Here is a 25,859-nt window from a genome sequence, read left to right as displayed (position 1 = left end):
ATCGGAATCGTTACAAATTTGGTATTTAAAGTTCGTAATTGATACTCCATCCTAAGACAGAAAATTTTTTATGCAGGTCCAGGCCTTCGTATATGCCCCATATATCAGTTCCTCCCTATATTCGATATTTTGACGAGTTTAGGTACAATATCCCCTGAAATTGTTTGAGATGTCGTATTTGAAGTTCGTAATGGATGCTACAGCCTAGGACAGAATATTGTCTATACTGGTCCAGGTCTTCGCACAGCTCCGATATAACGGTACCTCCCTATCTACGATATTTTAATGATTTTAGCTACATTATTCACCGTTTATTTCAAATTTTCGAATTTGAATGTGGTAATGACTTATGACAAACATTTACCTATGTAAACCCCAAAATAATGGCTATATTTGGTATTTTTAAAATTAGCAGAAGGATTTTTTAAGGATTTTAATTTTTGAAAATTTCCAAATTAGTTCCAAATGGTGGAGGGTATTCAAAGTTCGGCACGGCCGAACTTACTGCTTTTTACTTGTTTTTATTAATTTTCCAGGACTATAATAACGGAATCTTCAGATTATTTTCCAGCGACTATCGGTGTTACAATCGCGTGTTATTTACAAGATTTTTACTGGACTGTATTGTGAAATCTTTCCATTAATTTTCTAGGGCTACAAATATAGTTTTTACACTTGTGACTATCCTGGCCAAAATCGTTAAATTTTAACATTAATTTTCCACCCACAATGGAAAAATTTTTCATTAATTTATCCACCATATTGTACCTTATTCTATGGACAGTATGAAGTCAGGTCCAATGACTTATCTTTATAAGTTCTCACTGCTTTTTCCTCTTTATATCAAATTATATTTTAAGTGGGGGTTTTCTTAAAAAAAAAACGTTTTGTAACGAATCGGAACATTTTTTTTTAATTTTCTACATATCTGTCACATTCATGAATACATAATCATGTTCCCCTGCCCACAATCTCTCCACCTTCCGATTTTCTCAATCCATTTACAATCCACTCGGAATGGTAGCAAATGTCAATAAATATTTCCGTTACATTGTGTAAACAATGTTGCAACAATTTGTTGCTCCGACATTAATTAAAATAGACATCAGACGTTTGGATGGTTGGCCGGGTTGGGTTGGTTGCTACTGTTACAGATTGGCAGCTTCAATGGTTTCTTGCCAGCTATGGCTACGGATATTTATGTCTGGCAATTGTATTAGTTGGATATGTATGCACACATACATACACATATGTGTGTGTATATGTATCTGCAGCTACTGAAAAGACAATCCGGCCACAGAAAAATAAAATGTTCGATTTAAGAGTGGATTAGAGTCGGCTATTGCAGCTACTGAAAAGACAATCCGGCCACAGAAAAATAAAATGTTCGATTTAAGAGTGGAGAGTCGGCTATTCATTTTAAATCAATTATCGAAAAATATTTTAAATTTTCCACTTAGAAGAGATTTAATACAATGTTGTTGCTAAAAGTGACGTTGATGTTGTTGTTGTTGATAATAGGTTTAGTTGTTGTAAAAGCTAATGGCATTTTTGCCAAAATATAAATAGAGGCGGTGGTGGGTTAAAGTATGTTAGTATGCATTCTTCAAACCCCTCAAGCCAATGAACATATGTATCATATGCATAAATCTGTGTGTGTGTGTGTGCGTGTGTCTGTTGTGGACATGTGTGTATGCGTATTTTGATATAATGCTTTATTATAGTTTAACATAAATTTATTATAATGAGTCAATATATCTCAATTAATATTAGATGTGGATTTCCATATCCCCACACACACACACACCTTAACACACAGATGAACATTTAAGTATCCTGCTGTAGGGCATTTATTACAATGTTACTCATATTGATGCTGTTGTTGTTGTTATTTGTGTAATTGTACTTATTTAATTATGTGTGTGTTTGTGTGTGTGAAACTACTGCTGTCGGTTATTATTGTGATTATTATTGTTGTGGTTTATGTTGTTATAATTATTATGTGCGCAATATGGTCCTTGGCATTTATGCATGCCCATTTGGATCCCCTTGCTCGGTCTCTCCCTCTTTCGCCCCCCAGCTGGCCACTTCTAACACCACTTGAGGGAAATGCAAATAGCCATATGCCAAATGCCTGCAAAACATTTTATAATTTATTATTTATAGCAGAAATAGGAGGGTGGCACGGAAATTGGGGGTAGAAGACACAGGGACACAATTTGTGGGACACATTTTAATATCTTATACCAAATAACATTGGTATAATGTGTACGATTATTTAAAAATATTTTGTCTTCTGTTATGATTATTCAAATGTTTAACCCCTTATGGAGTAGTTTCCGAAGGAATGTACCAATATTGATAAAAGTGTTGAATATCTTCAACGTAATCAGATATTAATTTCGCTTTTTATTTAAGGCTGGAAATTACAAATATCCAAAATTTTGAACCTATGTGGGGGAGGTACTTGATGGAGTGGATCGATATTGTCCATTTTCTGACGCAAATATTAGGATTTGCAAAGTTGGAACAAAATCGGATTATTGCTTCTCTTTCTCTTTTTTTGGAAATTTCGACCTTTTGTGGGGGAGGTACTAGAAGGAGTGGACCGATGTATTCCAATTTCACACCAGATCTTAGGTTAATGAAATTATTGGTTAATGAATTATACATTTTATAAGAGTTGAAATTATTCAAAATTTTGACCCTTTGTGGGGGATCGATATTATCCATTTTCGCACCTGACCTAGCACTGATGCAAATATTAAGATACGCAAAGTTGTAGCAAAATCGGATTATCCTTTCTCTTTCAGTGCAACAAATTATTTTCTTGAAAATTTTGGCATTTTGTGTGGGAGGTACCAGAAGGAGTGGACCGATAGTGTCCATCTGCGATCTCGACTTTGGGTTAATCAAATTATTGGGATTTATGAAATTTGAAGACAATCGGACTCTTACATAACATTTTATAAGAGATAATTCAAATTGTTGACCCTTTGTGGGGAGGTACCTGATGGAGTGGACCGATATTATCCATTTTCGCACTTGACCTAGCACTAATGAAAATATTAGGATTCGCAAAGTTGGAGCAAAATCGGATTATCCTTTCTCTTTCTGTGCAATAAATTATTCTCTTTGAAAATTTTGACATTTTGTGTGGGAGGTACCTGAAGGAGTGGACCGATAGTGCCCATCTCCGAACTCGATCTATGTTTGAAAATAATATTAGGATGTACCAACTTTGGATCAAATCGGATACTCCCTTCGAGAGTTATCGTGCGCACCAGCCAGCCAGACAGACAGACGGACGGACGGACATCGCTAGATCGACTCCAAATGTCCAGAAACGGATTTGGTCCAAAGAGACCTAGGGTCTAAAATCGTTATTTCGACTAGGCACGTTTTGACCGTATCAAATGATATATACCCTCTGTAGCCATATGGCTGAGGGTATAAAAATATATATCGGAGCCGAGATCCACTCCATTTGGTCTGATATTAGCTATTTTTAGCTACAATAAACCTGAAATCGGATTAAGGATATTTCGAAGTTATATTCAATTCTTAGCCGATCTCTATAGAATTTGGCAAATGTATTTTCGGTATATCAATGGATATTACGAATTTGAAGGTCTTAAACACCAATCCAATCGGATAAAACATATATATGAGAGCTATATCTATATCTAAACCGATTTCCTCCAAATTTGATGTACCTGCTTCTAGACTGAATTCGGTTGGATGTACAAAAATTAAGGACTACTGCTTTCTCAACTACAAGGTGTACCATGTTGAGTATCTTTTAATACTTTTCGTACCGTTACGGTACGAATTTCCCAAAAGCCAGGCATATCTGACTTCTTCGGACCATAAGTGATCCTCACCCAAAATTTCAGGATTCTTGCTTCAACCGTTTCGTCTGGGCGTTGATAAATCGTTAAGTCAGTCAGATTTTAGATAGATTTTTTTAATTCCCGCACTTGAAACCCCCCCCCCCCTGCGTTTGACTACCGTCATCCTTCACACATTCACATTCAAAGTCCTAAAATTAGTTCCCTCCCACTTACCTGCGTCTCGGTGACATTCAACAGCTTTGCCATTTTTTAAGGACTTTTGGGCTGATATTGGCCATTTGGTGTACTATTAACCCGAAATCGGCTGAAGATATATATATGGGAGCTATATCCAAATCTGAACCGATCTTGATACAATTAGGCAGAGGTATTTTTTATCTGGTAACAAATATCATTGTTGTGAAGTTCTTATTACGCATGTGAGGGACTTAAAACCCCAAAATCGGATGAGCTACAGCTATATCTGAACCGATTTTCACCAAATTTTATGTACTTGCCTCTAGACTGAATTCGCTGAGAAGTACCAAAATAAAGGTTATTTGCACTTATATAAGCCATTTGGTGCACAATTACCCCAAAATCGGTTGAAGATATATGCGAGCAATATCTAAATCTTATCTGATTATCATTCATTTTAATAGGGTTCGTCCTTGGGCCAAAATAGTATCGTTTGCAAAATTTCATCTCAATCGGATAATAAATGCGACCTGCATTTTTTTTCACAAGAATACATGAACGGACTGACTGACATGCATAAATCGACTCAGAAAGTGATTCTATGAGGATCCTCAAAAGTAATTATGGGACTATCTCGCTTTCTTTTCCCTGTTACAAACAAATGCACAAAGACATAATACCCTTACCGCTATGTGGTATAGGGTATAAATGGATGCATTTAAATTGAAGAAATTGAAGAAAAATATAACCCCCAACAGATCCATTACTGCATAAAATTCTACCTTACTAAGGATTCTAACTTTGTATTCCTTCATCTTCTATTAAAAATATATATAAAAATCCCCGACGTCCACTCAATATAATATAATATATGAATCTTACCATCAATTACCATACCATCCTCGTATAATTGATATACTGCTCTGCATACGTGATTATAATCACACCTAATTTGAGCATTCACAAGCTCATAAACCACACATTTTCATTTATGTAAATATTATGTTGTCCTTGTTGGTGTTTCTGTTGTTGTTGTTGCTTCTATTATTTGCTGTTATTATTATTATCCGTAATTGGTCATTGATTTTAGTAATTTTTCGATGTGCAGCTATGTGGGTGCTTAGCAATTTTGTTCAATGAAGCTTTATTTACATAATGGATTTTGTTGTTTGGCAGAGAGAGGGAGAGAGAATTTTGCCCTGGAGGGTATATTAGGAAAGTTTTCCTGCTTCACGTGAAAAGTTTCCCTTTGTTTATAGAAATGGTACTATTCTCATAGTTTTTATATACCGGGTGAGATGAAAAAACTGCAACCAACTTCAGACTGCTGTCATTTCTAAGCGAGTCGTCCGACAGCTGTTAAAATTATTCCAGTGACAGCTCATTATATTGTTTACAAGCCTACAAAATCATTTTGGTGAGAATTAAGCAGAAAAAAAGTTATTCGTGATGGAATTCAAGCGTGATAGTGTAATTTCTTTATATTTGGCTGGAAAACCACAAGTGACTATAGTTAGAGCATTTAAAGGTGAATAAATCTTTTATGTCCCGTACCATTGTTAGTTACAGTGATACTGGTAGCGTAGCCCAATGTTAAGGAAGTGGACGGAAGAAAACAGCAACCTCAGCGGAAATGGTTCGAAAAGTAAAGAAGCGATTTCATCGAAACCCCGCGTAGCAGTAGCCGAAAAATGGCCGAACATATCGCAATATTCCATTCGCAAATTTTGAAAAATGAGCTCGGGGTAAAACCTTTGAAATTCCTAAAAGAGCAAGAACTGACACCGCAACAGAATGATAATAGACTCAAAAGAGTTGCTTCGTTTGGCCGAAAGTGGTGAACTGGCGAATTTGGTTTTCTCCGATGAGAAAACATTCGTTATCCAGCAGTTTGTAAACAAACAAAATGATCGTGTTTACTTGCCAAAGAGGTCAGCTGAAAATGTACACCTTCGGTTGGCCACCAGAACTCAAGCGCCGGCCATGGTGATGGTGTGGGCCGCCATAACAGCCGATGGTCGCTCTCCGCTCGTATTAATCGACCGTGGCAACAGAATAAATGTCGAATATTATCGCGAAAATATTCTGGAGGGTGTATTAAAGCCTTGGGCACGCAAACATTTTGGCCGCAGACCTTGGATATTCCAGCAGGACTCAGCAACGTCGCACTCAGCACGTGCCACCCAAGAATGGTTACAAAATTAGGTTCCTCGCTTCATTTCCAGCGCACAATGGCCACCAAAATCTCCGGATGCCAATCCGTTGGATTATTGTGTCTGGAGTATTTTAGAAACAAGGTTGGCACTACAAAATTCCAAAGCGTCGACCACCTCATGCAAGCGCTTCGCCGGGAATGGGCCAAAATACCGCAGAGCAACACTCGGGCAGCGTGTAATGGTTTTATTGGCCGTTTGAAGGCCATAATTCGTGCCAGAGGTGACTAATACGAACAAATCTAAAGTTATTCTAAAATCTAATGCTATTTCCGACATTTTTGCTTTCATTCAATAAAATTTGAAAAAATGTAGAAATTATGGCGTTTGACTTTGTTGCAGTTTTTTATCTCTCCCCGTACAATCCACAGTAACCGCAATTTCTAAATTTCTAGATTCCATCTCCATCGGCTTGCCTAGGTACACATTGATCCGAATTTAGTACCATATTGTACAGATAAGTACGAATTTCCAAAACTTCCCACATAACCCAATCCTACACTCTTACAGTTATCTTATTTCCAATTTTCAGGAATATTTCCAAATCCAATATGTACCAAATTACATACCATTTAGTACACTTAGGTACAATTTTTCATAACTATCTACATATCCCAATCCTAAAATTCGAGAGTACTTATTTCCAATTTTCAGGATATCACTTCTTTTGTTATAAAATTTAGTACCATTTGTATAACTGTCAACATATCCCAATCCTACACTCCGAGAGTAATCGTATTTCCAAATTTAAGAATTCCAGCTTTACCTGTTCACCAAAATCGAAATCATACCAAATGTAGCACCATTTAGTACTTTTCGAGCACATATGTACAACTTTCGAAAACTTCCTCAAATTTAAGGATTCCCATCCATCCTCCTTACTCCAAATTTAAATATATGATTACGCACCTTCAAGAATACTTCCTTACATCGACTTTACTTCTCAACCTTGATTCCCATTCCAAGCTTCAAGTTCTTAGATCGAACTATTCACCTGATTCGAAATGGTACCAAATGTAGTACACATTAGTACTTTTCGTAGTCTTATGATGAGAATTTCCATAAACCCTTTCAGACATCTATCATACACTCCATCAGTGACCCTCATTCCAAATTGAAAAGTTCTAGCTCTACTGCTTCCTCAAAAACAAAGGGTACCATATTCAGTATCTTTTAATATTTTTCGTACCATTCTAGTACGAATTTCCAAAAACACAGGCATATCTGACCCAATAATGATCCTTCATTCCAAAATTTCAGAATTCCAGCTTGAACCGTTTCGTCTGGGCGCTGATAAATCGTTAAGTCATTCAGATTTTAGTTAGATTTCTTTTAATTCCAGCACTTGAAACCCCCTCTGCGTATGACTCCCGTCATCCTTCACACATTCACCCCCAAAAGCCTTAAAATTAGTTCCCTCCCACTTACCTGCGTCTCGGTGACATTCAACAGCTTTGCCATTTCGGTTCGTTCACTTGAACTAAGGTACTTTTTAATTTCAAACTGTTTCTCCAGCTCGAATATTTGACGTCCTGTAAATGTAGTCCGTGCCTTCTTTTTACGCCGAGCATCTGTCGACCCGGAATCGGAATCATCCTCTGTTGTTTCCATACAGCTAACAGCCGGCGGTGTAGTGCTAATTGCGGGTGGGGCCAATCGTTCACGCATCAGACTATCACTGCTGCCCGACGGACTGACATCGGGTGGCAGGATGGATGCACTGGAGGCAACATGTGCCGAGGCGAGTTTCTTCTTTTTCATGCTATTCTTTACGGCCGCATGATGAGGATCTGTAATGAAATGTTGCAATGGAAACAGTGGTCAATATTCATCAGTTGCGTGAGTGAGTGTGTGTGTGTGTGTGCGAGAGTGCACTTTGTTGTTAATTAATTTAATGTGTTTATTTTAATTACACACAAACAAGAGATAATTCAATTTTTATTCACTTTCATCATAATTTATTCAACGCAACTTTGGTCATTTGTAAAATATTCTGTGGTATTTTATTTGCCATTTGACTTGGCTGGCATTCTGCAGTGGCCGCTGTCTGCCAACCAGCCAGGCAGCCAGCCAGCCCATTCACACAGTGTTTCATTAATTAATTGCACATGTTTAATTCACAATATTTATTTATTTTTTTTTGGTTTTTATTGTTTTAATGTTTTTTGTCCCGTTCTCTCTCTTCCCCGGGGTCCCCCTCCCACGGCCCCATACCATGCATACTATGTCATGTCATTATTTAATGTTTGCCTTTTCAGGATTTCCAAACACTTTATAATGGTAAAATATTTTAATTGCCTCTTTGATGAGTTTATTTTTAATATGAGGGTTTGGGGTGGAGTGGAGATTTTTTTTAATTTTAAATGCATTTCATTAATAATTGTTTTATAACCAGTTGCAGCTGGGAATTAAATTCATTATTAAAGTGGAGGGCAGAAATTCGAATCGCCTCCCTCTACCATTTGGAACGAATTTGTCAATTTCAAAAAAAAAAAAAAAAAAAAAAAAATTAAAAACAATAATAAATAAATAAAAATAAAATCCGTGGACCTGCATAGGCAACTTTTGTCAAAAGCCTTTACAATGAGGGCTATACGAAGACGTGGACCTGCACAGACAATTTTCTGTCATAGGCTGTAGCATCCATTATGAAGTTCAAATACCAAATTTGAAACAATTCCGGTGAATAAAGTCGGTAAAATCATCAAAATACATAATATCGGGAGGTACCGTTATATGAGGGCTATACGAAGAAGTGAACCTGCTCAAACAATTTTCTGTCTTAGACTGTACTATACATTACGAACTTCAACTACCAATTTTGAAATTATTCCGGTGAATAATGCAGTTTAAATCATCAAAATACCGAATATCGGGAGGTACCGTTATATGGGGGCTATGCCAAAACGTGGACCTGCAGAGACAATTTTCTGTCAAAGGCTGTAGTAATCATTACGAATTTCAAATACCAAATTTGAAACAATTCCGGTGAATAATGTCGCTAAAATTATCAAAATACCGAATATCGGGAGGTACGAGAACGTGGACCTGCGGGCATAATATACAGCTAAAGCGATTTCCACAGACGGACACCGCTAAATCGACATAGAATTTTATGCTGATCAAGAATATATATACGTTGTGTCTAAAATGTATACTACCATGGTGGAGGGTATAAAAATATACGATTGCCGTTCTTGGAATTCTTCAACTAATATATGTCCCTCGAAAAATCTACGATCATAACTCTGGGGATACTTTTGAAAAAATCATTTCGTCAAAATCCAAAATTGCATCGGTTGGCATTCCTTAAAAATTCCTTCTCTAAAAAGTCTCTGGAGATGTATTGAACAATTATTCCCCAAAAAACTCATGATTGCATTCTGAAAAGCCTTAAAATGTTATTCCTTAAATAATCTATTATTACAGCTCCTAATTTCCAAAATGTCCATGATTGCAGCTCTGAGGCCTACTGAGCCCTGGAGTTCCATTGATAAAGTATTTTTCAAAAATGTATCATAAAATTCGTATTTATAGGTCATAATGGGTTCAAGCACTGGTAGCGAAACAATGCCTGTATAGGTCCTTCTCTAAAAAGTCTCTGGAGGTGTATTGAACAATTATTCCCCAAAAAACTCATGATTGCATTCTGAAAAAGCCTTAAAATGTTATTCCTTAAATAATCTACTATTACAGCTCCTAATTCCCAAAACGTCCATGATTGCAGCTCTGAGCCCTGGAGTTCCATTGATAAAATATTTTTCAAAAATGTATCATAAAATTCGTATTTATAGGTCATAATGGGTTCAAGCACCGCTGCCGAAACAATGCCTGTATAGGTCCACGTTTTTGTATAACCCCCATGCAACGGAATTTTCATGTTTTTTTTTTTGTCACATTTTTGCAAGGATTTGTCTAAAAATTGGTATTTGTAGTTCAAAATGGATTCCAGCTCCGGTTCTAAATATTGAAGATTTAAGTCCAGTATTCCTAAAGCGCATATATAACGATACCCACCGATACTCGGTATTTTGATAATCCTCGTCACATTTACCCACGAAATTGTTTCAAATTTAGTATTTAAGAAGATTTGGTAGATGACAATCCTTGAAGTATAAAATTGTCTATGGAGGTTCCCGTTTCGGTATGGCTCCCATCCAACGGCCTAACCCACTTTATGTTTTTTTGAAAAGTTTAAAAGCATTATCCAAACGGTTTTACTGGTATTTGTAGTTTTAAGCGAAACACTTTTGAATTTAGATACTTTAATATAAACAAGTAAAAAAATCAGCTAAGTTTAGCCGGGCCGAACTTTTAATACCCTCCACAATTTGGAAGGAACTTGAAAAATTTCAAAAAAACTTCCAGAAACTATTACTTAAATGAAAACTGTTATATGGAGACTATACAAAGACGTGGACCGGCTTACGAAATTTTTTGTCATACGCTGTAGCACCCATTACGAACTTCAAATACGAAATTTGAAATAATTCCGGTAAATAATGTCGCTAAAATCATGAAAATACCGAATATCGGGAGGTGCCGTTATATAGAGTCTATACGAATGCGTGGACCTGCGTACGATATTTCTTTCCATAGGTTGTGGTATCCATTAAGATCTCCCAATACAAAAGGTGAAACGATTCCAGTGAATAATGTAGCTGAAATCATAAAAATACCGAATATCGGGAGGTGCCGTTATATGGGGGCTATGCGAAGACGTGGACCTGCACAGACAATTTTCTGTCATAGGCTGTAGTACCCATTACGAACTTTAAATGTGAATGGTGGAGGATTTAAGATGATTTCTTTCCGATTGTCTTCAAATTTCACACATTCCAATATTTTTATTAACATAAGATCTGGTGTGAAGTTGGAATATATCAGTGCACCATTTCTGGTACCTTCCACACAACGGGTCCAAATTTTGAATAATTATTTCTCTCAAAAAAAAAAATTTGAAAAAAGCATTCGACTCTCTTCAAATGTCACAATTCCCAATATTTTTACTTATACAAAATCTAGTGAGTAGATGATAGAAATCGGCCTATTCTTCTGGTACCTCCCACACAAAGGGCCACAATTTTAAATACTTATATCTCTCATAACTTGCGAAACATATCAGCATTTTTTTTTTTTTTTTTCAAATTTTCTATAACTAAATATTTCTCTCAATCAGAGATCTGATGTGAATACGGAATGTATTGACTCACCTCATCTCGCAACACCTTCACAAAGAATTAAAATTTTGATTATTACACAAAAAAAGGCCAACATTGCGTATACATATTGCCGTAAATCATACGCTCCATACTCTATTTTTTTTGGTGTAGATTCATTAAAAACAGACACTGTTTAAAGAGACTGTTTAAAAAGGTTTTATATCATTAATGCGCATTCATATATTTTCGTTTTCCCTATCTTCGCCCTCCAATTGTTTTCTTCTGTCTACCAATTAAAACCCATTATTATTAAATTCACAATCATTTATCTCTTATTTCAATTGATTTTTTTCCCCAGTTCTAAACATTTTTATTAGGCAATTAAACAAAACTAAATGCTGCAAATAACTGCGTAGCTGCGGTGTGGCGATATTAGCAAAAACCGCAATTTAACCAAGAATTTATGACATGTTTAATGAACGGACGAACGACCAATTTGCAATAACAACAGCAGCGCCAGCAACAACAAGAAACAACTGCAACAAGCCAATTTAAATAGAAATACTTGTTTTCGGTCTGTCAAACCGACAGACATTATTTTGATATTTTCATTTGAAATTGAAATTCATAAATTCAATTAAATTTGCCACCAATCCGCGATTGGCCAATAACTAGCTGAGTGCATTCGTGTGTGTGTGTGATTGCCACACTAAGCAGTAAATCGTGTTTATTATAAACAATATTTTGAAATTGCCGGATTTGCAGGGGATTTATTTATCGATCTTTTTACGATTCTATCAAATTTATGTTTCGAGATTGAAAAATGTGTTGCTAATTTGATAAATTGCACTGTGCAACACAAAAAAATATAACTCTATTTCAATTGTACACTTTAAAAAAATATTGACTTTAATGATCTCAAAAAACCCGGAAATATTTCCTGTTTATACCATCAGCCATATGCATGGGGAGGGTACAGGGTTGCCCATATTCGACGGACCCATCTGGCAACGCCATAACTTTTGACAGAGATGTCACATCGCTTAATGACATACCGCGTTTGAAGCGTCAGTCCAAGCAGATTTTTACCATGAACCAATACACGACACGCGAAATAGTTGAAATTTACATTCAACAGAAGTGCGCCTTCTAAGAACACCATTAAGGGTTTATACGAACAATTTTCGACTGGTAAGGCTCTTTCTAATTCGAAGATGCCATAAAAAAGTCGACCAAGGCGATCGGCCGAGAATATCGCTGCCGTACGAGCCAGTGTTGAGAGGTCCCCAAGAACATCCCAAAAACGCCGTTCCCAGCAGTTGGGCATGGCTCGGTCCACTTTACAACGGATTATTCGCATTGATTTGCATTTGTTCCCGTACAAAATTCAATTGACGCAAAGAATGTTGGCTGCGGACAAGCGTCGTCGATTGGAATGGGCCCGAAGGGCCCAAAGGTCCGTCGAATATGGGCAACCCTGTATATGTCATTTAATACGGTCAAAATATGCCTAGTCGAAAAAACGGATTTAGACCCTCGGTCTCTTTGGACCAAGTCTGTTTCAGGACATTTGGCTGGTTGGCTGGTCCGACTGGTTGGTGCACACAATATCTCTCGAAGAGAGTATCCGATTTGGTCCAAACTTGGTACATCGTAATATTATTGTCAAACTTAGATCGAGTTCGGAGATGTCGGTATATCGGTCCACTTCTTTTGGTAACTCCCCCACAAAATGTCAACACTTTTAACGAAAATAATTTATTGCACCGAAAGAGAAAGGATAATCCAATTTTGCTCCAACTTTGCAAATCCTAATATTTTCATCAGTGCTAGGTCAGGTGCGAAAATGGACAATATCGGACCACTCCGCCCCACAAAGGTTCAAACATTTCAATAATTATAACTCTTATAAAATTTAGTGTCAGAGACCGATTGTCTTAAAGTTTCACACATCATAATATTTTTATTAACCCAGGGTGTGGTGTTAAGATGAAATGTATCGGTCCACTCTTTCTGGTACCTCCCCCACAAAAGATCAACATTTTCCAAAAATATTTATTGCACAGATAGAGAAAGGATAATCCGATTGCTCCAACTTTGCGAATCCTAATATTTTCATCAGTGCGAGGTCAGGTGTGAAGAAGGACAATATCGGTCCAATCCATCAAGTATCTCCACTACAAAGGGTCAAAATTTTGAATGTCTATGAAGCTCATAAAACGCGAAATTAACATACAATTCCATTCAGACTTAGCACATCTCAATAGTTCCATTAACACAAGTTCTGTTATACAGATGGTAGGGTTCGGACCATTTCTTCTGGTACCACCCCCACAAAGGATTAACGTTTTGAATAATCCAAACGATCATAAAATCGGAAACAAGCATCCAAGGTTTACTTCATATTTCACACATCCCATTATTTCGACTGACACAAGATCTGCTGTGAAGATTGAATATATCGGACTACTCTTTCTGGTACTTCCCCAACAAGGAGTCAATATTTTGAGTACCCACGAAGTTCATAAAACGCGAAATTAACATCCAATTCCATTGAGATTTGGCACATCTCAATAGTTCCATCAACACAACATCTGTTATAAAGATGGTAGGGATCGGACAATTTTTCTGGTACCACCCCAACGTAGGTTTAAAGATTTTGAAAAACAAAACTCTCAAAGAAAGCGAAAAAAGCATCTAACCTATTGAAGTGGGGTGGGGTTAGGGTAAACTATTTGAATAATAATAATAGAAGGCAAAATATATATTTAAATAATAGAACATTGACTGAGGGTATACAGGGTGAGATAAAAAAACTGCAACAAAGTTAAACGCCATAATTTTTACATTTTTTTGTAATGTTAGCAAAAAATGTCGAAAATAGAATCAAATTTTAGAAGAAGTTCAGACTTGTTCGAATTGGTCACCTTTGGCACATAACTCGTGCCTTTAAACGGCCAATGAAACCGTCACACGCTGCCCGAATGTTGCTCTGCGGTATTTTAGCCCATTCCCGGTGAAGCGCTTGCCAACCTTGCTTTCCAAAATACTCCAGACACAAAATTCAAACGGATTGGTATCCGGAGATTTTGGTGGCCATTGTGCGCTGGAAATGAAACGAGGAACCTAATTTGTTTATCTGCTGCATTTTCTCTATTATTATTATACCCTCCACCTTGGAAAGGAGGGTATATTAACTTTGTCATCCGTTTGTAACATCCTTAAATATTCGTCTTAGACCCCATAAAATATATATGTTCATAATCAGCATAAAATTCTAAGTCGATTTAACGATGTCCGTCTGTCTGTCTGTCTGTTGAAATCACGATACAGCCCACATTATTTGACGTAGAGTGCCAAAATTTAGCAGAGCTATTTGCATTGTGTCTAGGATGGTTGGTATTGAAAATGAGATATATCGGTCCACGTTCTGGTATAGTCCCCATATAACGGTACCTCCCGATATTCGGTATTTTGATGATTTATGCCACATTTTTTATGGATTTGTCTGAAAATTGGTATTTGTAGGTCATAACGGGTCTCTGAGCGTGTGGCAAAACATTGCATGTATAGGTCCACGTTGTGGTATAGCCCCATATAAAGGTACCTCCCGATATTCGGTATTTTAATTTTTTTTTTGCCACATTTTTTCACGGATTTGTCTAAAAATTGGTATATGTGGGTCATAATGGTTTCCAGCTCCGGTGGCGAAACATTGCATGTATGGGTCCATGTTTTGGTATAGCCCCCTTATAACGGTACCTCCCGATATTCGGTAATTTGATGACTTTTGCCACATTTTTTCACGGATTTGTCTAAAAATTGGTATATGTGGGTCATAATTGTTTCCAGCTCCGGTGGCGAAACATTGCATGTATGGGTCCATGATTTGGTATAGCCCCAATATAAAGGTACCTCCCGATATTCGGTATTTTGATTGTTTTTGCCACATTTTTTCACTGATTTGTCTAAAAATTGGTATTTGTGGGTCATAATGGGTCCTAGTTCGTGTGGCGAAACATTGTAATTATAGGTCCACGTTTTGGTGTAGCCCCCATATAAAGGTACCTCTCGATATTCGGCATTTTAATGGTTTTTGCAACATTTCTTCTAATGTTTCTTTTACCCTAAGGTGGAGGGTATTAAAAGTTTGGCCCGGCCGAACTTAATGATTTTTACTTGTTTTTTGTTTTGGACAGTTTTATAACAATGCCGAGTATCGAACTCACAAAGTTCGGTTTTGTAAGGAATAACCCATTATTTGTATCCTGCTGGTAATGTATAAAGTAGTTTCTTTACATAACCTTTTAATGAGATATTCGGTTCTTGCAGCTCCCAACATAGTCCGAGTTAATTCCATTATTCCCCCGTTTGCAAATCTCGAATCATATCCAATACAATTAAGGTTAACTGATGACCAGGCAATTCCAAGCCAGTCGAGAATTAAACAAATATAATTAAGTTTGAAGAACAACAAAAAACAACAAAAAAAAAATAATAATTGTTAACGACACCAACAACACAGATCAGCTCAAATGGCTGCAACAAACTTAGCAACGTTTATTGCTGGCAGTTCAAAATGCTATTTAAACGCGAAAGAGGGAGAGGGGGAGAGAGATAAGGAGGGAGGGGTACGGATTAGTTGAAATGAAAAACAAATGTACAATTAATTAACACTAACAACTGCAGCAATAGCAACAACAACAAACAACAACACTTGTTATGTGAGTGTAGTAGCAACAATCATGACAGCTATGGTTACGACTGCAATATTGAATTGAATGCCACTACTGGGACGACGACGACGACGGCGGCTTTGGAACGGAATCATTTTCCAATTTAAACACGTACCGACAGCCACCACCACCACCACCATTAGTGCCCCCCTAGACCATTAGGAAAATATGACCGACACTCGCCTGCATTCAGCGAATGCATCGACAACGACGACGATGATGATGATGATGAGGCAGACAATAACACCCACTCATGGGAATTGGATGATCGAACCGGCTTGTGTGTGTGTGTGTGTGGATGGTTGGGACTGACAGACAAACAAAACTATAAATTGAATGGTTGGTTGGTTGGTTGGCTGGGTCGCTCAATGGATTGATTGCTCACCAATTTTAGCTGCAATGCAATTTCAAAATCTATTGCATATTGAAATTGTCTAACTTGTATATGTTCGATTCGATGGCAAGGTGTTATGTCGGCGGGTGTGGGGAAATACAAATTTTCATTTCATGGATTTTAATATCAACAATTTAGTTTGATTCATGCAATGAATATTGAATGTTTGTAATAATGATGATAAGGCGATAGAAATGTTTTAACCTAAATATGAAAAGGCAGAAAAAAAAAGTAATAAAAACGAAATCTTTAGGCAATTTCGAGTATTTGAAATGAAACGCAAACAGATGTAAAAGTCAAGAATATTTTCTTATAAAGGATATATGAGGCATTCCACTGTGAAAAGTTAATTTCGAATGAAAATTCTCTAAATAAATTAATATTAATAAATATTTTTAAAAATATTTTTTGAAGGACTATAAGAACCATAATTTTTTACGAATATCTGTTCAAGGACTATGAGAGCCATAAAAGTGCACGTAGGAATATTTTTTTCAAGAACTATAAGAGAAAGAGTTTGGTATATTTTAAGAATGTTCTTTCAAAGACTATATGAGCCTTGTGGATTTGTGAAGACAACCATAATCATGGGTTTTTTAAGAATATTTTCCAGGCTCGTAAAAGGGCTATAATCGTGTAAGTTTTAAGAATATTTTTCCAAGGACTACGGGAGCCATAAACGTGGATTTTTGAAGATTGTTTTTCAAGGAATTAAAGAGTTATAATATTTTTTTTTATTTTCTTTTTTTAATATTTTCTCAAAAAACATGACATAATTAGAGTCACAATCGTCGATTTTTTAAAATATTTTTTCAAGGACTAAAACACCCATAATCCAGGATTTTTGAGAAAAAATTTTCAAGGATTATAATAACCGTAACAGTGGATTTTTAAGAATATTTTTAAGGATTATAAGACCTGTAACCGTGGATTTTTTAAAACTATTTTTCCAAGGACTATACAAGCCATAATTATGGATTTTTGAAAAAAATTATAATCGTAGATTTTTTCAGAATATTTTTGCATTAAAAGAACCATAATCGTCAATATTACAAAAAATATTTTTAAAGACTAAATTATTATTTTTTAAGAATATTTTTTTGTCGAGGAATATAAGAGCCATAACTGTGGATCTTGAGGAATATTATTCAAGGACTATAAAAGTCATACTCGTAAATGTCTCCAGAATATTTTTGTCAAGGACCATAGGAGTCATAATCGTGGATATTTAAGAATATTTTTCAAGGACTATAAGTGCCATAGCCGGGGATTTTTAGGATATTTTTTGGGGACAATTAGAGCCATAATTGTGGATCTCTAAAGAATATTTTTTATAGGACAACAAGAGCTGTAATCATTGATTTTTTAGGAATATTTTTTTAAGGAATAAAAAAGTCTTAATTTCGGATTAATTAGAATATTTTTGAAGAAAGAATATTTTTTAGGGACCATAAAAACCAAATTTTTTAATTTTTAAGAATATTTTAATAGTTGATTTTTGGAATATTTTTAGGGACTATAAGAGCTATAAACGAGGATTTTAAGAATAGTTTGCAGGAACTATAATAACCATAAACAAGGATTTTCATTTTTTATAAGGATAATAACATCAGCCATATGTCTACAGAGCGTATATACAGGGTGAGATAAAAAAACCTCAACCAAAATTATTCCAGTGACAGCTCATTATATTGTTTACAAGCGTACAAAGTATTTTTGGTGAGAATTTTCCAGAAAAAAAGTTATTCGTGATGGAATTTAAGTGTGATAAAGTGATTTCTTTATATTTGGCTGGAAAACCACAAGTAGCTATCGTTAAAGCACTCCAGCATTTAAATGTGAATAAATCTTTTGTGTTTCGTACCATCGCTTGTTACAGTGATACTGGTAGCGTAGTCCGACGTCAAGGAAGTGGACAGAAGAAAACGGCAACATCAGCATAAATGGTTCGAAAAGTAAAGAAGCGACTTGATCGGAAACCCGCGTCGCAGTGGCCGAAAAATGGCTCGTGAGCTGAACATATCGCAATATTCCATTCGGCATATATTGAAAAATGAGCTCGGGGTAAAACCATTAACATTCCAAAAAGTGCAAGAACTTACATCGCAACACAAAGAAAACAGATTCAAACGAGCTTCGCTTGGCCGAAAGTGGCGAACTGCCTAATTTGGTTCAGTTTGTAAACAAACAAAATGATCGTGTTTACTTGCCAAAGAGGTCAGCTGAAAATGTGCACCTTCGATTGGCCAGCAGAACTCAAGCGTCGGCCATGCTAATGGTGTGAGCCGCCGTAACAGCCGATTGTCGCTCTTCCATCGTTTTAATCGACCGTGGCATCAGAATAAATGCCGAATATTATCGCGAAAATATTCTGGAGGGTGTATTAAAGCCTTGGGCACGCAAACATTTTGGCCGCAGACCTTGGACATTCCAACAGGACTCAGAACCATCGCACTCAGCACGTGCCACCCAAGAATGGTTACAAAATGAGGTCACTCGCTTAATTTCCAGCGCACAATGGCTATCAAAATCTCCGGATACCAATCCGTTGGAATATTGTGTCTGGAGTATTTTGGAAAGCAAGGTTGGAACTAAAAAAAAATACCAAAATGTCGATCACCTCAAGTAAGCGTTCGTCAGGAATGGGCCAAAATACCGCAGATCAACATTCGGGCAGCGTGTGACGGTTTCATTGGCCATTTGAAGGCCATAATTCGTGCCAAAGGTGACCAATTTGCTGCTATTTCCGACATTTTTTGCTTTCATTCAATAAATTAAAAAAAAAAATGTTTGACTTTGTTGCAGTTTTTTATCTCACCCTGTAAAATATACAGATGTATCACCTAAACGTGCCTCATCGATTTCAGATCCTTGGACAAAATCCATTTCAGGACAGTTGGAGTCACTCTATTAGTATACGACCATCCAGATTCGTTCCTTGGAAGGATGACAATAAATCTGTATTTTTTTTGTAATTTAAGGAGGATACCAGGCAGAGTGCTTACCTGTACTTTTTTTTGCAATTTCAAGGAGAATCTAAGGGCGAATATAAAGTGGACCTTGTTAGAGATTCTAGGATGATCCAAGGATGATTAATAAAGTAGGTATTTTAAAACATGTCTAAAAAAATAAAGGACGACAAATGAAATTAGTCTAAGTTTAGTGACACCCGTCGTATGCGGTACCAGAATATCTGGCTCCGGTCAGCTGAAACTCGAAATAGCCCCAGCTCATAGTTTTCTACTTAAATTTCATTTTGAGATGTCTGGGATGATCCCACAGCGACTTTGAGTGTGGCATATTGTATAATTTTTAGAAGGGTCCAATTCAAGTAACTTTTTTAGGATTTTTAGTGATTCAAGCTCAACAAAAAAGGATATATATTTTAATAAACTTCCTGGATTTTTAGCAGATTCCAATGATTATAAGGCTCAATTTTTAAAATATTAAATAAACTATTAAAATATTAAGGGATTTTTATACAGATCAAAAAGGATTAAGAAAAAATTATTTTTTCATTTTTTTTATGGATTTAATATTTTAAGATTTCTTAGAGTGTACAAGAACGACGAAATGGATTCAAAGCCGGCTATAAACCTCAAGGAAAGTCGAAAGGATGACTATAAGATAATTTTATATTGTTCCCAGGGAGTTTCTGATATAATTATAGCTTACAAATGTTTAAAAGAATCCAAAGCCGAGAATGAATCTGGAGAGAGAACCTCAATTATCCTAGGCCACTTCACAGTAAATTCCCTTCCGTTCACTTTTCTTATTTCATTTGCAAGCAACAAATAATTTTTTCTCAGTGTACCTTGTCCAAAGCTCACCCTCCTGCTCATAGTAATGCCTATTAATAAACTTTTAATAATTGTTTGGGTTCCATGTTAATGTCATAGTTATTCGTGTTGTTGTTGTTGTTGCTGCTGCCGCCGCTTTTGCCCGGTTGTCACTCGTTCTTTTTTTAGTCATTGTGTCTCTATAATTGTTGAACAGCAAAAGTCATTAATCGATAGACAGAGTCCGGCGTGGACTGACTTAGGCCAGTCAATGGTTCATGATTTGCATACGAAAAAAAAACAGCACCTTTCCAACAACCGCAAACGAAACAATTTGTGAGGTTCTCAGGTGGCTGGTGCTGTTCGCCGCTGCTCTTGGGATTAATGTTGGATTTTTTTTCCATTGCTCCTTGTATTAAATGTGATGTTAACTTGTTCAAATTGGCTGAGTGGCTGTTGCCTATATGCGGGATACCATATTAAGGGGGTAATTAGAAAACAGCAATAACAGCAACAACAACTCTCATAGAAGTAAACAAAAAAACAACAGCAACAACAATCACCATTGCCGTCCATTTGACCCAGACTAAAGTGAGACTAATTTAAATGAATTGTTATTGGTGTTGTAGATGTTGTTGTCGAACGAAACGATTTTGAATAGCTCCGGCAATTTAAGTCACAACAATTATTTTCATTTGAAAGGGGGGTTTCATTTGAATTTCATTGTGTTATTATAATTTTTAATTAATAGCCTGTAAAAATAAAAGTAATACTTTTTTGGGAATATCAAATTACAATTGAATATTAGGAATTACTAATAAAAACAAAATATATTAATTCGAAAGGGAGGGTTTTAAAGAGGATTTTTTTTCTTCAAAATATATATGTGCTTTCCATTCGAATGACACTTGACATTTGCCACAACCCAGACTGGAAATTATGCAGTGAAATTATATTTCCAGCAAATTGGAAAAAAGTGCTAAATTTTTCAGAATAAACTAAGAAATAATTAAGTTTTTTGATGACATCCATATTTGTATTTACACCTGGCATCTGCAGTACAAAACCAGTAAAGAAAGTCCTAAAGTCGGGCGGGGCCGATTTTATGATACACTACACCACTTTGCTAATTTAGTTGAGCTCCACTTAATAATTAAAAGTTTTTATGGGAGAATTTAATCATGCACGCTATGATTATAATTACTAAATATGACGAAGCATTTGTATATTTTCAATTCGGACTTGTATTGCCCATTTGGTGCGAAATTAATTTGAAATCGGATAAAAATATATATGGGAACTATATCCAAATCTGAACCGATCTCGATAAAATTTAGCAAAGGTATTTCTGAGCTGAATTTGATATATTTCCCCAAATATTGTTGTTACAGAGTGCATATTACGGCTGTAGGTAACAAATACAAAAAATCGGATGAAAAATATATATGGAAGCTATAGCTATATACCCTACCTACCTTCTAGACTAAATTCGGTCGTATGTGCCAAATTCCATCCCATTTGGGCAAATATTAGACGTTTGGTGCACAATAAAAGGTAAATCGGACGAAGTTATATATGGGAGCTATATCCAAATCTGAACCGATCTCGATAAAATTTAGCAAAGGTATTTCTGAGCTGCATTTGATATATTTCCCCAAATATTGTTGTTACAGAGTGCATTTGACGGCTGCGGAGGACAAAAATAACAAATCGGATGAACAATATATATATGGGAGCTATAGCTATATCTGAACCGATTTCGATCAAATTTGGCATACTTATTTTCAGGCCTAATTTGGTTGTATGTGCAAAATTCCATACAATTCGGGCTGATATTACACGATTGGTGCACAATAAAATGCAAATCGGACGAAGATATATATGGGAGCTATATCTAAATTTTGACCGATTATCTCCAATTTCAATAGGGTTCGTCCTTGGGCCAAACAAATGTTGTTTGCAAAATTTCATCTCAATTGGATAATAAATGCGACCTGCATTTTGTTCACAAGAATACATGGACAGACTGACAGACAGACGGACTGACATGCACAAATCAACTCAGAAAGTGATTCTATGCAGATCATCAAAAGGAACTATGGGTCTATCTCGTTTCCTTTTGCTTGTTACAAACAAATGCACAAAGACATAATACCCTGACCACCTTGTGGTGTAGGGTATAAAAACATGAATATTTCGGAAAATTTTTATGATCCCAGAGTCTATTTTCTTTCTGTTGCGGTGTAAGTTCTTGCAGGTTTCAAGTCGCTTTTTTTACTTTTCGAACCATTTCTGCTGATGTTGCTCTTTTCTTCCGTTCACTTCCTTGACGTCGGCCTACGCTACCAGTATCACGGTACGATGGTACGAGACACAAACGATTTATTCACATTTAAATGCTGGAGTGCTCTAATGATAGTCACTTGTGGTTTTCCAGCCAAATATAAAGAAATCACACTATCACGCTTGAATTCCATCACGAATAACAATTTTTCTGTAAAATTCTTACCAAAATTCTTTTGTACGCTTGTAAACAATATAATGAGCTGTCACTGGAATAATTTTAACAGCTATCGGACGAGTGGCTTAGAAATGACAGCAGTCTGAAGTTGGTTGCAGTTTTTTCATTTCACCCTGTATAGACGACAATTAATGTGGACTTTTTTTTTAACGAGGATTTTTCAAGAATTAGTTATTTAAAATTTTAGTACGATTGAAGGACAACTATTAATGTGGATTAGGGATCTCAAAGTGGTGTCAAGGACGACCACTTGATTTTTGTTAAAAATTATTTATGATTAAAAATATTTTTTTGTTTTTTTAGAAGCATCCAAGGACGAGTCAAAATGAGGACTGTGGAAAAAATCCAAATACAATAAAGAGAGTGGAAACCGAATAAAAAACATTTGTTAATATTTTAATAATATCTAGGAAAATGATCAAGGGAGAGTCGAAAATAACTACAAAAAAACATTTTTTAATAGCTCTTATAATATCCACGAAAATAATTCAGAGGAGACCAAAAAGTAATTGTAATGATTTTTTGGGAGGATCCATTTTCTTTTAAAGGCTTTTTGGAGTCATCCAAAGATTGCTATATACACGAATTTTCTAAGCATTTCTAGGTGGATCCAAGAACTCTCTCTCTCTCTCTCTCTCTCTGCGATCTCTCTGTGGTTCCAAGGACGATTATTTAGGAAGATCCAAGGTGATATGTAGTTTTGTTAAAGATTTCTAAGGGCCCCAGAGGACGACTATTCAAATGGACCTATAAGCTGGCAATAAACATCAAGGAGAATCACAGATCGAACCAAGAACAAAATCATTTTTATAGGATGATTTAAGGACGACTAGAAATGATGATTTGTAGAAGATTTCTATTAGGTTCAAAGGACTTTTTGAGAACCTAAGCTTAATAGATACAAACATATCTATAAGCTGGAAATAAAATTTGAACCCTTTAAACATTTCTTATGGAATTCAGGAAGAACTAAATATAAGTGATTTTTTTGGAATTTTTGTGTGTATGGTACCACGTTTTGGTATAGGTCCCATGTAACCGTACCGACATGTTTTAAGGTTTTTTTTTGGTTGTTTTAGTCACAATTTTACCCTGAATTTGTAAATTGGTATTGCAATCATGTAAGAAATATCCTTGCATAGAACTGCAAATATAAGTCTAAGTTTTTGTATAGACCTCATATAACTGTACCTCCAGATATGAGGTATTTTGATGATTAATGCCACGTTTTTCACCGGAATTGTTGATAGAAAATTTCCTATACAATACCTCCCTTTATTCGGTATTTTGATTTTTGTCACACCTTTCACCAGCATTATTTCAAATTTGGAATTTGGAGATCGCTGTAGGCACTTCTTTATATGACTGAAAATTGCCCATACAAATTCACGTCTTCGTGCAGCCTCCGAAAAACGATACCTCCCAATATTCGGAAGATAATGATGCATTTCCAACAGAATTATCTTAAACTTGATATTTGGAGTTTGTAATAGCACCTAATTTTCAGGCAGGTAATTGGCTTTGAAGGTCCAACCGTATCTCTTGATATTGGCAACTTTTTTTTACGTTTTGCAAGATCCTTCCCAAAAGTGGAGTGTATTAGCTATTTTTCTTGGTTTTTTATACCCTCAGCCATATGGCTACAGAGGGTATATATCATTTGATACGGTCGAAACGTGCCTAGTCGAAATAACGGTTTTAGACCCTAGGTCTCTTTGGACCGAATCCGTTTCAGAACATTTGGAGTCGATTTAGCGATGTCCGTCCGTATGTCTGTCTGGCTGGCTGGTGCGCACGATAACTCTCGAAGGGAGTATCCGATTTCATCCAAACATTGTACATCGTAATATTTTTGTCAAACTTTGATCGAGTTCGGAGATGGGCAAAATCGGTCCACTCCTTCTGGTACCTCCCCCACAAAAGTTCGAAATTTTCAAAAAATATATTTATTGCACAGAAAGGAAAACTATAGTCCGATTTTGCTCCAACTTTGCAAATCCTAATATTTGCGTTAGTGTTAGGTCAGGTGTGAAAATGGAAAATATCGGTCCACTCCATCAAGTACCTACACCACAAATGGAAAAAATTTTGAATAATTACTACTTTCATAAAATGTGATCTAAGTGTCCGATTGTTTTAAAATTTCACACATCCCAATATTTATATTAACCAAAGATCTGATGTTAAGATGGAATATATCGGTTCACTCCCTCTTGTACCTCCCCCACAAAAGGTTTGGTTCAGAAAATGAACAATATCGGTCCACTCCTTCTGGTACCTCTCACACAATAGGTCGAAATTTTGAATATCCATTAAGCTCATAAAACGCGAAATTAACATCGGATTGCATTTAGACTTGGCACATCTCAAATTTTCTATCAACACAGGATCTGTTAAAAAAAAACGGACCATTCCTCTTGCTACCTCCCCCATAAAGGGGCAAAGTTTTGAATAACCAAAACGTTTATAAAATCCGAAATAATCATCAGGTTCTCTTTATATTTAAACTAACAAAATATTCGTTGTGAAGATGGGATATATCGGTTCACTCCTTCTGGTAGCTCCCCCACAAAGGCTCAAAATATTGAATATCCATGAAGCTCATAAAAAGCGAAATTCACATCCGATTCTATTCAAGACTTGGAACATCCCAAAAATTTCCATTAACATAACACAGTCCAAACCTAGCACGTTGCAATATTTATATCGCATTTATTTAGGTCTGAAACGAAATGGCCAATATTGGCCATAAGGGGTTTAACATTTGAGTAATCATAGCAGAAGTCAAAATATTTTTAAATAATCTAGCATTGGCTGAGGGTATACATCTGTCGGCAAAACCGACCGATACTTTTTTACTTGTTAAGATTTCAAAAAAAAAAAAAAAAAAGCAATACATAGGTGTTTTTTTTTTTAAGATTTCTGTAAGGATTGCTGGATGTCTATGAAAATAATGTAAATCTGAATTAAAAAAAATTGGAATGAATCGAGGGCGGCATTAAACCTTAATTTTTTAAGGGTGA

General features: G+C 36.0%; 1 protein-coding gene across 1 annotated transcript in view; it reads right to left on the bottom strand.

Annotated features, from left to right (window-relative positions):
• The window catches only part of LOC131804763 (mucin-5AC), a 342,229-nt gene that overhangs the window by 97,479 nt on the left and 218,891 nt on the right, over nt 1-25,859 (bottom strand). The window contains exon 5 of the mRNA XM_059127927.1: nt 7,673-8,034. Within this exon, the coding sequence (XP_058983910.1) occupies nt 7,673-8,034 (362 nt within the window). The remainder of the gene's footprint in view (nt 1-7,672; nt 8,035-25,859) is intronic.

The sequence above is a fragment of the Musca domestica genome, unplaced genomic scaffold (genome assembly GCF_030504385.1).
Source record: "Musca domestica strain aabys unplaced genomic scaffold, Musca_domestica.polishedcontigs.V.1.1 49, whole genome shotgun sequence".
NCBI lineage: Eukaryota > Metazoa > Arthropoda > Insecta > Diptera > Muscidae > Musca > Musca domestica.
Note: the sequence above shows the minus strand (reverse complement) of the source record. Positions and strands in the feature narration are given on the sequence as shown.